The sequence below is a fragment of the Opisthocomus hoazin genome, chromosome 2 (genome assembly GCF_030867145.1).
Source record: "Opisthocomus hoazin isolate bOpiHoa1 chromosome 2, bOpiHoa1.hap1, whole genome shotgun sequence".
Lineage (NCBI taxonomy): Eukaryota > Metazoa > Chordata > Aves > Opisthocomiformes > Opisthocomidae > Opisthocomus > Opisthocomus hoazin.
The window spans coordinates 33599443-33612673 of NC_134415.1; the positions used below are offsets into that span (position 1 = coordinate 33599443).

General features: G+C 46.1%; 1 protein-coding gene across 1 annotated transcript in view; it reads left to right on the plus strand.

Annotated features, from left to right (window-relative positions):
• CAPN13 (calpain 13) overlaps positions 1-12797 on the plus strand; it is a 45633-nt gene extending 32836 nt beyond the window's left edge. The window contains exons 13-20 of the mRNA XM_075445979.1: positions 528-590; positions 1620-1677; positions 2757-2824; positions 4496-4564; positions 5635-5713; positions 8635-8751; positions 11664-11719; positions 12771-12797. Coding sequence (XP_075302094.1) covers positions 528-590; positions 1620-1677; positions 2757-2824; positions 4496-4564; positions 5635-5713; positions 8635-8751; positions 11664-11719; positions 12771-12797 — 537 coding nt within the window. The remainder of the gene's footprint in view (positions 1-527; positions 591-1619; positions 1678-2756; positions 2825-4495; positions 4565-5634; positions 5714-8634; positions 8752-11663; positions 11720-12770) is intronic.
• Positions 12798-13231: the final 434 nt, after the last annotated feature.

Consider the following 13231-nt stretch of genomic DNA (forward strand, 5'->3'; position numbering starts at 1 on the left):
AAGGATAGTTCCCCTGAGTGCCTGGTGGGTCTCCTCAATGGAGGGTTGAAAAAAATCACTTAACCATTGAATTGCAATTGCTCAGGTACACTCAAGCCTGCCTTGGGGCTGAGAAGGTACAAGAGAAAAGATAAGTCAATTCCTGCTCTATTTTCTTGTTTCATGTGAATATTCACCTGCCCTATGCCAGTGGTTTCAACCAAGGGCCACCAATAAGAATGAGGCTTTGTATGTCTATACTCACGTATTGACTTGCTGAACTCTACCCTAGATGTGTTTGATTGTCCTTCTGAGGCTCTGAACTTCTCCTTCCTGGTTGTACTAAGAGATAACGTCCAAACTATGCTTCTTCATTCATTGCAGTAGCTGTTCCTTGCTCCTAGTCTGCTTTACTTTCAAGGTGTTAAAACTGCAGTCTGTACTGTACCTTCCCTGCCCTCTCTAAAGTGCTGTTTGGATCTGCAGGCTTCTGTCTCCAGTTGTTCTGTAACTGAATTATTTATGTGCATACTTTGTCTTTGATCCAGGGTGTACCAAGACAGAACCAGGACATCTCCTATAAGGCTGTCTTCCTAAGATACGCTAAGCAGGTATCCTATCTAAAACATCTTGCTGAAAAATCGAAATAAAAAAGGCATGCAGACTTGCTAACAGAAAAACTGATCTACGATGGTGATAGAAGTCCATTTCGAAAAATGTTTTTTGGAAATTTAGCTCTATCCTCAAGCGGATACCCTGAAAAGAGTATTGATTGACCTGCCAAACCCCCCAGAAAAATGGGACATTCAGCTGGGATAGATTGGCTAGCCCCATATAGCAGCATGGGATTGGAGATCTGTGGCTGTGTTGCATGTGTACTACTTTTTTTTTTTGGCTTTGGTTTGTTTATTTACTGAAAGCAATTAGAAAGCCTTGGGTATTACCCCCCCTCTCATCAGCATCATTTTCCATTTGCCTTGGCAGCATTTGGAAACCAGACATCAGTCAGTGTTTGAGTAATTGATTCCTGCTCTTTCAGAGCCAAACTCTGTGTGTTCACAGGAGATGCTTTTAATGGTTTAATAAACTGTTATAAAGAACTCCTCGACTTAGTCAAGAGGAAAAAAAAGCACTGCCAAAAGTCTTAGCACAATGGACCTCTTGCAGTTAATAGTTATAGCAATGCATGAAGGTGAAAATGAACACGAGCTGCCACGCTGCATGCCCTAGGAATGTCTCGGGAGGGAGGCAGTCAGGTTCACTGGTGGGCGGCTCAGAAAGAAGCGGGCAGCAGCACCTGCGCTCCCAGCCCACTCACCCAGATGCCTGCTGTGCCTGGCCATCGGCAACTCCCCAGCTAGGGACTGGCGAAGTCAGCAAGTGTTCCCATCTCTGCTGAAAATACCCCATGGTGACGGGATTGCCCGTAAATCCACTGCAGACTCTTGTAGGGAAGGTCAAAGAGTGGCCCAGCAGAGTGAAGGACTTTGTTACGCTCCCGAGGGGGTGCTATTTGTCCTCTGGTATAAGCAGAGGTCCTTCTTGGTTGCCATAGAGCATAAGTAAAGAAGTTTCAGGCAAAAGTGACACAGGAGAAAACCTTATGCTCACAGACCTCTCTGCATTTTGTTCTGTGTTAGGGCTCAGCTATTGATGCCTTGCAGCTGCAACAACTCCTTAATGAAGTGATCCTGCAAGGTAAAGCTTTTACAACCCAGCTAATGTCTTTGGTGCTTCCCTATCTTTAGTCTAGTGTAAATTAGGCAGAGGATTTAGTGGTGTCCTGGTGGTCCTCAAAAAATCCTCAGCATGGCTTGCTGCACTGTTGCGTCTTGAAGAATGAGAAGTGCCTCCACCAGGGTTCCTCTACATGCACAAAAGTTTGGTTTTATTTTTTGAAGAAAATCAAAGTAATATTCACATGAAGAAGGCAATGCAACCCAGACCAGCTACTAACAGACTCTTTGCTGATGGCCATGCATCAATGCTGTGCATCTGCTTGACAGCCAAATTTCACCCTCCCCTCCCCCTCCCAGTTCGGCTGTGGGATAGCCTCCGCTTCACAGACCCACCCTCTACCCTATGCTGTCCTTTGTCTGGATGTCCCTGCAGCCCCCATGAGCACCCCTTCCTGCTTCGTGCCCCACCACTTGCAGCAGGAACTCAGTCCCTGGCTGGGCTTCACGAGTAAGCGCCCCAGGGAGCTGTGCCTCCCACTCTCCTCAGTGTCACCCGATTTCTCCCAGTTCAGCCCTGGCCTACATCGCTCCTCTGCAGAGGCCTCAAGCTCCATTTCAGTGTTTCCCAGCCTTCCTAACCTGTCCGCCTTGAAAATAGAATGAGACAGGGGCACAGACGAAGGGCTTGAACCAACTCAGTCATGCACAAGGCTCAAAGGGCTCTTAGGACTTGCTAGCTCAGCATAAATGGCCTTTCTTGTCACTTTCATTTCCCTTATCCTTATTTCAAGAGGGAAGAGTTTCCATCAGGGCAGGTAGGTGGGCAGAAACTGTACGAAGTAGCTACCTGTGAGCCCAAACAGGGCACCTGTCCTTGGAGAAGGGAGTGGCAGAGATGGCTGAGACACAGCAGACTCCCTCGGTGTACCTCAGCCTGGCATGTAGCCTTTGCTGTTGTTTGAGAACCTGGGGCAGATCTGAGGCTTTTTCGCTATGTGAGCCTTCAGACTGGTACCCTCCGTCCCTCCAAATGGTGACCTGATACCTCTGTCACTTCCCTCGATCTCCTTAATTCCTTCTGTTTGTCAATCCTTGCAGATGAAATGACCAGCATGGGAGGAAGATTCAGCTTTGATTCATGCAGAGGCATTTTAGCTCTGATGGATGTATCCTTTCAGCAGAAGCTATAAACTTCCCCGGTGCTGCCCATCCTTGCCTTGAGTTATGGCTGAGCTGAGCATCCCAGTGTGGGAACCTGCAAGTAAATATTAGCCACAGTCCTCGATAAATAACTGTCCCAGAGTCTATGCAGGACATTGCCATGCATGCTCTGGCTCTGGTATCTCTGCTGAAAGGTGAGAGTCAACCTTCTGCTAGTAGCTACCTCTTGGCTCTCATTTTCCCCTCTGCAGGGCCCAGAGCTTGACTAAGCTTCACCCTTGGGTGCAGGTCCCAGGCAGAGCCCAAGGTGAGGAGGCAGCAAAGAGCTCAGGGATAGCTTGTCTCTGTCATCACGGCTGCAACCACGCTGGCCTGTGATGGCAGCTCGTGCAGGCTACTAGAGCTGCCAGCAAAGCTGGTGTTAGGGGGAGAAGCACTGTCACCGCTGAATCACAGGCATTTGCCTGGCAGGCCATTCATCCTTTCCAGTGTACCTTCCCTGTTTAGATGGGTCATTCAGTCTTTTTACTGTTAACAAGACAACACTGGAAACACATTGCTGGCCATTGTAGAACAAGAGGACTCCTTGATGCAAACATAAATTGTATCCCATGTGTTTTCTTCTGCTTGCATGCTCACTGCCTCTTTTCTTCGATGCCTTGAAATAACTGTAGAGATGTTTTCAGACCTTTACAAACTGCCAAGGAATGAATAAACATAACTAAAAGTCCCCCTCTCTTTCCAGCTTTCTGCATCTAGCCAGTGGAAGAGACTCTTCCTCCTTTCCAAAACCCCTCCTGGGCTAAATGGGCCCTGTAAATGCATGGCACATGCAAAGAACTGATAAAGCCACTGCTCTGCTTTAATTCAAGATGGACTTTTCGTTCTCTAGGCTACATACAATCCATGCACATTGTGACATGTCCTGGCCTACAAAGACAGGATCAGCTGTTTTCACTCAGGTTTCATGGCAGTGGCAGTTATCTGCTTATGTTTCACTGGTGATAAGTTTCGCTTTCAGGGAGATTTCACCATCCCAGCTGCACTAGGTGAGGTGCTGCATGTCTGCCCAGGACTCTGAGACGATGTATGGAGGGGAGCAAGCCCACAGACATAGTCCTTCAAGCATCCCTGGGGAATGTCTGATGACACCCCTGGGCTCCTGCAGCTCATGGCAGTGGGGTGTTTTCTCAGGTGTATCTCATGCATGGCTCAAAGGCTGCTGCTGCCTTCTGACAGCAGGCATCAGGACTGGCTTCTCATGCTCTCGGCTCCTTCAGTGCCTGTTCCTCCAGGAGGATCCAGCCACAGCTAAGACTCTGCTGCAAGGCAATGTGCACACGTGACCTGGAGCATGGGGTCATGTTCATCCACAGGGGCCTCTGTGCTCCGTGGCTAAACGTCAGCTGAAGCTGTCACTGCAGGTTCCCGTGTGGTTAAAGGTACCGTATAAACAGAAACCTTTTGTTCTTTCTGAGCACAGGTATGAGCAGCTGTACAATGTGCCAAAGAAGGTGAATTTAAGCATAAATGAAAGCAGGAAAGCTCTCAACACAAAGTAACAGACAGAAGAGACTGCTTCTTACGTCTTCCTTTATGTGAAGGCAGCATCCTCGGCAATGAAGACAGACAGGTTTAGCTCTCATTAACTGTTCAATTCTTAACTAAATGCACAGCTCAACTCCAACGGACAACTCACACTGCAGGAGTTCGGGAGACTCTGGCGAAGTCTCACTAAGTACATGGTACACGGGGGCTGCTCTCTCTTCTCTGCCGATACTGTGCTCTTGGGCTTTTCATCAGCAGGGCGCGGATGCTCTGTGATGTCAAAGCACTGGGGGAAAACATTGCAAAGGTTGCTTGCTTAGTGGATAAGATTTCCATCCTCTCATGCAAAGGTTGAGAGCTCAGGAAGCAGCAGTGTGTGTAAAGTGCTTTTCTAATGCAGGGAATATTGAGGAAAAAGAGGGAAAAGGTAGGAAGGCTAATTAGGCTCAGAATTTGATTGAAATCTCTGTGTGGCACCACTGGTAACTCTTTGAAAAGTTTTCTAAGCTGAAATGAGTTCTAGAACAGTCATCTGAAAACTGTCACTTCCTCATGGTGGCATTTTGTAGTGGAAACGTGTAGGATCTGATGAAAGTTTATCTGGGAGATACGTCTCTGCTCCAGGATAAGCGTTAGGTCTGGAAGCAGTGCAGACAGTACTTTGGTACTTACGGTCCCACCTAAATTCAGGAAGCTTCTCTGTGTCAGGTCCTGCTCTCTTCAGTCTTTCTGCAGGATGGGAAGATTTCCTGAAGCCTCAAGAGCTGGGTGGGCTCTACTTTGTTTCATCCTTCTTGAGATGTCTGAGGCCACTTACGATGTGGGATGCCTGTTCCCCAGCTAGCAATGGTGCTCTTCCCACTGACAGCACCTCAAGTGTGGCTTGTGGGGTTTCAACAGTGTGTTGGGGAAGATGACCCCACACCTTTGTGAGACTCAGGGACTCCTGACTAATTTCACATGTTATAGGCAATGTCTTTATGTCAGTGGAGGTGTGAGTATTCCTGTTGCTGCCTGCACACGTAAACCAGGGAGAGTGAGCAAAAAGGCTTCCACCCACCCAAAACTGTGGGATTTCTTACACCATAACATACTGTCTGAGCCTTCTGGAAATAGGTCTCCCTCGTTACGGTCACCCTATCTCACCTGTTGGACTTCCTTGCAGCCTATTCATTAAGGAGGGAAAGCATCCTACATAATTAGAAGTAGTAGTAAGTTTGGAGAATGCTGATACGGGCTTGAGATCTGGCTTTGCGCTGTTTTTTAGGATATCTTCAGCAAGGAAGACAGAAATCATTCTGGATTTCTTGATGTGTCTGAACTGAAGAGTGCGATACAGACAGCAGGTATGTCCATAGGTGCTGAGCAGCTCCCTTTCTTGTGCCTGTGACAGTGAACGAAAGGATGAAAAAGAGGCAGGGAAGAAAAAGGAGCGTCAAGGAGGAAGCGGTTTGGATTGCCCAGAGGTGCCAGTTAGGTCACAACTCTGCTCAGGGGTCTGCATCTTTTTAGGGCATTTGAGACAGAAAGCTCGTTTCAGGGAGAAACCCTTCGCATTGCAGCTGGGGAGCGGGCAGAGAGAGGCAGAGAAGCACAGCACTGGCCAGAGCCTGCAGACTGGTTCACCCATAGTCTCTCTAGGCCTTGGACAAAACATCCAGCAGAGGAAAGGAGCAAGGAGCAGGCGATGCTTGTGCTTACGCCAATTCCAGCAGTATCTCTCCAGAGCACTGACTAATGCTGTAAGGGAAAGCCCCAGTGACAGACATTTATTGAGTTTGCACTGACCTCTGTTGGCTACACGAGTGCTGAAACTTGCAGTGAGTGCATGGGACCCCTTCACATGAGAGGTGTTTTAGCTGGCTCATCTCTCCGAACGCTGTGCATGAAATACAGCTCTGAGGCAGCAGTTGTACAGCAGAGAAGCTCCCACTTGGCTACCTGGAGCTTGGAGGGGTGTTGTCCTCAGGAGGAACCTGGTGCAGAACTGCTATCCGTGGAAGCCATCAGCTCAAGGGATATATGTGTAATTTTTCTGTTACTGAGAGGTGGGCAGACCATTAGCATCTGCCTGAGGAGTGCAGCACTAATGTGCCAAATGTCAAAGAAGAAGCTGCCAGGTCTATTCTGTAAGAAAGACGTTGAAGTGTAAAACTGGGAGGAGTATTGTTGTAAACTGTTGAGTATTAAGTCCTGGCAGCCAAAACAATGCAGCCATTTGAAGGGATAAAAATGCACTATTAAATAGTAAATTCAATAGGTGTTAGGCTATAAGCAGTTCTGACTGGGGGGGGCAAAGAAAATTATAAGCTCGTTCTTGTCTTCTTCTAAGTCAGACAGCTGCATTTGAATCTGGCTTTGTATTAGGATGATCTCTGTCCTGGCTTTTGAGCAGGAAGGAGTGGACAGCCCCAGAAAGCGTTTGGGAGGTTGGTGCAGCCTCTGGGAATGGCACTAATGTATCTAGATACAGCTCTCAGCCAGCTGTTGCCTAAAGTGTTCCGTGCTTTCCCCAGCAAAACACTGAAGTCTGAGCTTAATTTTCACTGTCGTCCTAATGCATCCTAAAGCAGAATAACGATGGGTCAAATTTTCTGCCAGAGTAAAGCAGGCTAGCTGCATTAACAGCAGTGCTGCCCTGAAATGCAGGAGCATTGGCCTGGGGTATTTACAGACTCCTTACTGGCAATTCTAAATGCATCAAAATAATTCAAAAAAATAGGGAAACATGAAGTCTGTATTTTAAAGCTGGACTAAAACCAGAGTGAGGAATCCAGCAGATAAAAGTTGTGGGGACTAACCTTACAAATAAGCAACAGCACGTTAATTGAAAGGTCTTGGGAACAGAGAGGACTGACACTTCAGTCTCGTTGATGAGGTTAATTGAGAGACATTGCCAGGCGATCAGATTTCAGAGCAAGTATATCCCAGACTGACCATGCCAAATTGTTGGTGTTTTACTAGCGTAAGATGTGATTATAGCATCTCGTACTGCAATGCTTGCTGGAATTTGCTCTCCAGAGAGGGCTTGATTGAATTCCCACTGCCTTCACAGGTTAAAAATGAGATAGAATTCATTAGTCACTACTATAGTGGTTCTTGGAAGCAGTTTAAAGCCATACCCAAAGAAGAAATTTAGTTGATTAGATTTTTTTGAATTCCTAACTTTTTTCTCCTAGAAAAAATCTAGAATAAGGTTTATCTTAATTTGAAATGTATCTTAAACCCAAATGTATTTCTATTATTTAAATATTCATCATTGTGTGTCTGCTTTCTGCTGGAGACCTTCTCCAGCCAGGCTCGTGCAACCAGAGTTTGTCGACATACTAACACACCTCCATCGGTTGTATCTCCCCCTACACAGGAGGAGAGAAATGATTTCCTTCTTTTCTGCTTATTCAACTAATTTGGATCCTTGATGAGTTCATTTAAACCTGAAAAGTTTAGAGCTGGTTGAAAAAGCAGGAAAGCTACTTCTCTTCCAGCTGAGCCACTAAAAACTAGGAGTGAGTAAATGAGACTTTTCTGAAGTCTCAGAGAATGCATTAAACCGAAGCTATCAGTCCAGCTCTCTGCAGAAAATTTCTCTTTTGCTTAGCAAATCAGCTTTTAGTGCAAAATATATTTAAATCATTTCTCTTATGTAGCCAGCACATTTAGGGTAGTTTTATTTAACTAATAAAGGAATATTCTGAAAGGCAATTTTTGTTCATTCAATTGAATACCAATTTCTATCCAAATAGACTGTGACACAAATACTGAATAATCAGCTAATAAAAAAGAAATGCACCCTTCACCATTTTCTAATAGAAGAGAAAATGTAAAAATTAAGAATCCCAGGCATGCTATACTGCATAATAGCATGAGCGTGTAGTATCTCCCTGTTAGGTAGAAAGTGCCAGTGGTATTGTAAATGCTGTGCTCAGACTTTAACAGTTACGAACCAAAGAAAATCATGCTTTGGTATAGAAAATTAAAGCTAAAAAGGCAAAGCAAGATAACACTGGAGGAGTTAGCTGTATGTTTCCTGCTTGCTGACCTAAGCCACAATTTGAGTAATTGACTAAATGGACTTTGATTTTCCATCACCTTACCTCGACTCCTACGTACAAACCTGGAGGAAAGGCAAGCTGCTGTCCAGGGATGCAGGGGAGACCCAGCATGACAGGGTGGGGGGCTGAGGGCTTTGCAGGGTGCTCAAGGCCAGCAGGGCTGGTCCATCATCCCCCAGTGAGTCCCCAGTGCTGTCTTTCTCTTTCCTCCGCAGGCCTGGCTGCTGACGAGCAGCTCCTGCACCTGATGGCCCTGCGGTATGGCGATGCCTCCAGGAGAATCGGCTTCTCTGACTTCGTGTGCTGCATGCTGCGCCTTGAAACCATGACCAGTGAGTTTCGGTGCCGGGGCCTGGGGTCGGGCAGGGGATGTGGCAGCAGAGAGCTTGGAAAGACAGAGGGCAGTGGCAGGATGCAAGGGATGTGCTGCTAGACATGACAATACATGTCTAACAGTGTAGCTTGGAAACAACAAACCTGCCCAAAGTCCAGGCGTGGTCCAGGCATCTCTTCAGGCAGCCTGTTTGCCAGAAACAGATTTGTCTCCTGCTCACAGGAGCAATCGGCTGGTAAAGAGCAGCTTACTGCTGGGAGAAAGCAGCAGCTGGGAATACAGTGATGCCTTCTCTGAAAGGGGCCAGGAGGAAGTCTGGCCTCCAGTTGCCCATCAGAGCTCGTGCTGCCCTGTGTTTTCCCTGCTGATGAGTGCTCACGATCAGCTTCTTCATCTGCCAGCCCTTTTTTGCTGCATGAATCTAGCCTGGCCTCTGCAGGTTTGTTCTTAGAGCCCCTGTGCACCAAGACTCATTTTCTAAAAGCGAGATGTGTCCTTGTGATGGTGCCTTTCCACACAAGTTTGAGCGTCCTGGTCCACAGCAGAGCTTTCTCCAAGGTGGTGTGGAGTGTTACCAGTACCGCTGAGGGAAGACTACACTCATTCACAGCCAGTGAAGAGGAAAGAGGCAACTGCTGTCAAGTGGAAGGCTTTATCTTTTGGTTAAAATTTGGAGAAGTCTGGAAGTCTGAACCACAGCAAGGGTGGTGCTTTTTGGGTTGTTTTTTGGTTTTTTTTTTACTGGAGAGGTGTTCCCACCAACTTCAGTGAATTCATCTCGTTTTTTTGGTAAGCAGAAGGTCTGAGATCCTTCTCAGTGGATGAACAAACCCGTGCCCTGTGTTGTGTCCAGCTATTGTCTGGCAGTTGCAAGGAGGGAGTGTCTGTAAATAAGCTTTTGCCTGAAAGTAAATGAATTTCTGTTTTACGAAAGCACATTTTTTGCCATTATAAGTATTTTGACTGGAAAATCTGGTAGTTAAACAAACCCAGCAATTGTGACCCATGTGCTAGAACATTGCTACAGCAATTTAGTTTATCTTTGGAATGAGCTGGGTTTCAACAGTGCATGGAAAGGAGTATTAATTTTTTGCCCGTGTGTTTTTACCACTGATGCTTTATGAGCGAATAGTGGTCAGCGGATCTGCCTGGATGACACTGCCTAAAACCCATTTCAAGGGAGTACAGCAGAAGCAGCACAGAAAGTCAAGGCATGTCCTGATATTTAATGCTTTTGTTGAAATACAGACAACTTGTAAACACCCATTTTTTTTTATTATACTTGTCACTCGCTGTAGATGAGAATTCTTATGCCTAAATTAGTACCATGGCATTTTTTTTCATCTGAAAAAGATCCTCTTACATTTTAAGTGCCTTAAACACAGCTCCTTTACATCCATGTGGAAAGGAAGCTCTAAAAGTTTCATTGCTGTCTATAATGAGTATCTTAAAATGCTCTCAAGTCTTTCAGTTATCACTTTAGAGCGGGATTAATGTGGAATACATTTCTCAAACTTTTCAAATCATTGTGAATAAGATTTTTACAGGAAAGGATAAGGGTGCCAAGTGGGAATAAAAGGCAGTCCACCTTTATGATGATGTGAATACAGCAGGGAAGATAAAATCTGCCCCATTAAATGATTACTCATCCTTTCAAGATAGCCAGAGATGAGACCTAAACCAAAAGCGGCAGCTTCTTTGCAGACTCTATTTAACTGGAGTTAATGAAGCAGTAAAGGGGCACTTACTTCTGCGCAGCGGAGGTAACTTCAGCGCTGCCATTTGTTCCTAGAAAGACTGCTGGGCACAAGCCCAGCCCTGCAAATACAACCTTGTCGAGGGGGTGCAACATAGTGATTTCCCTGTTCTGTGACTTTCTTCAGAGCACTGTAGGCTGGATGTGCTTCATCATGTTAGCGTTCCTCTCCGCTTTCTGTCTCCTCTGGATTGTATAGGGAGCTCTGCTTGCCTCCTAAGGGGCAGATGAGCAATGTGCCCCTGTGCCCTGTTCCTACACTCTCCCAGCAGCCTTGCATTTTTGTCTAAAGTGGGGCAGGTTTCAAAACATTCATGCTCTTACAATGTCTTTTCCAGTCAGGGTGGGAAACAGGCTCCTGGAAAAATGTGTCATGCAAGGATATACAGACAAATTTGTTTCAGCTTTTTATTACTGTTTATAGCAGCACATTTCTAGGAGAAAAGTAATTTCAAAATAAATAAAAAGAACTCAGAATACTATGCTTTAACTTTATCCAAACACTTTTGGTTTGAACGATTCTGCTAGACAAACTGCAATATAAATGTGCATATAGAATATCGATATTTGAATGGATTTATATTTTCTGATGGCAAAGTGTCCTGTCAGGAAAATTTCAGCAATGTTGATTTCAAACTCTAGCTGAATAACAGCAGCATCTGCATTTATATTCCCTGGAAAAAGCTTGCAAGGCTTGCTAATGACTTCAAGAGAAGCACTTCCTTTAGGACACACTGCGATCACTCACTGCCAGGAAGGATGGAAAAGGACCAACACAGTTTCCCTGTGGGAAGATGTGTTTCATTAGTTCGTCATTCTCCTGTCACTCTTCAGGCGGGAGGTACAATTGAAACAAATTACGAGAGGAGATGAAAGCAGTCACATTGAGCACTCCCTGTCTCTACACTTTTGCCAAATTCTGGTCCCGCAATAGGGATGCCTTCCCAGGCAGTGATCCAAGAGCTAAGGCAGAGCGGGCACCCAGCACAGCGAGGACACATGGCTAGGCAGGACAGTGTGTGTGGACACCCGAGCCAGGCAGATCATCCCAGCACAGGGGCTGCGGCTCTTCTCCTCAGCTGCCACAGCCTTATGTCTGCATTACATTCTTGCTTTGTTCTCAGGAAATAAGATTTTCTTTGTTCTACCCCTAGGTGCATTTCAAAACTTAGCAGAGGGCGGATCACAAATTTTGATGACGGCAATGGAGGTGAGAATGCTCCCTTCGTCTCTTCTGTCCAGGTCCAAAGTGGGACCACTGAGTATGTTAGCAGGAAGGTGAAGTTAAAGACGGTGTGTGATGTATGCTGCTAGGGGTTTTGTCTCCGACACCAACAGTGGTGAGGGTTTCCCCGGCTCGATGTGCCTAATAGGTGGGAGGTAATTCTGTGGGGTTCCGTGGCCCCAGTCACACAGCCTCGCTGGGGTCACCACAGATCTGTGGTGGCCATCCACGTGCAAAGTACAGAGTCTTCCCTCATCGATGCCAGCCTGCCACTGCTGGAAACGTTGCTCAAAGTGACTTTGAGGAAGCAGCCAAAATAAAATCCATGCTCTCATTTCTCACTGCCCCAGCTGTTAATTCTGAATTGTGAAACTACTTGGTTTTAAGAAAGAAATAGCAGACTAATGGTTGCTGCTGCTCTTTGTCTTAAAAGCACAGCCTGAAGGACAGCTAGCCGAATGGGGATACTCAGGATTTTTATCAGCTAGTCTAAAGCAAAACTCCTGCTGTACTCCGTAGTGGTATGCCTGAGTGCTCCATTCTATCAGTCTGGGGACTCTTATATGAGCACACAGTGTTTAAAAAGTTGTTTTTAGAAGACCTTTTACAATCTTGCTGGCTCCTGTTTACACTCTGTGGTTAGTTCAGTGGCTCATCGTTAAATATTTGTTGCACGTAGAGCTGAGCAGAGTTTCCAAGCAGAGGTCCTGAACCTGTTTTACAGGGTAGTCTGCAGGATAACCGTGTTCCCATAGCCTGCCATCCCTGCCACTGACAATCACGCAGGTGCTGTCCTTTCCCAGTAACTGCTCCTGCTGCAGCTGCAGCAATAATTTAGCATGGAAAGCAACACATGGAAAGTGTTTGTAGGTCTGAATTTTAATAATGGGGAAAGGTAGTTCCCAAACCCCTTAACTATGCTGTGCAGGACAAAAGGACCATAGTTACTGGGTCACAGCCTGAAGGTACTGAGACACGTCTGAAGATTTACTGCAACATCACTATCTAAATGCACCTTTTCTTCTCCTTTTTACAGTGGCTGACTCTTGTCATGTACACCTAAAGAGATGTCAGAGCTCAGTGTGGCTGGTAAGAAATCTCCTTAGTACTATACACACTGAGAAGAAAGAGGTGGGTGCCCTTAGCAGTGGCCACAGGGACTATGAGTGGGGGCCTTACAGAAATCTTACCCTGGTGTTATGGTGGGTTTTTGAGAGAAAGAGAAAGGTGAGAGGTGCAGTGTGAGTGGGGCTGATGATGAGCTGCAAAGCGAATTGGACTTTAGGCAATTTTTTCTGGGGAATTGCTCATGGCCTTGTCAGTTGCTTAGACCACAAATGTCTCAGCCACTTGCCCCCTGTTCCCACCTGAGGTAATACAGTTTCAATAGATCGACTAGCAGAACTTGTCTTTTCTTTTTCTTCTTCTTCTAAGGGATATAATTAATCCTCCATAGCTCACATTGCTGCAGCAGATGTAAAGCCAAGTAGAAGCTGG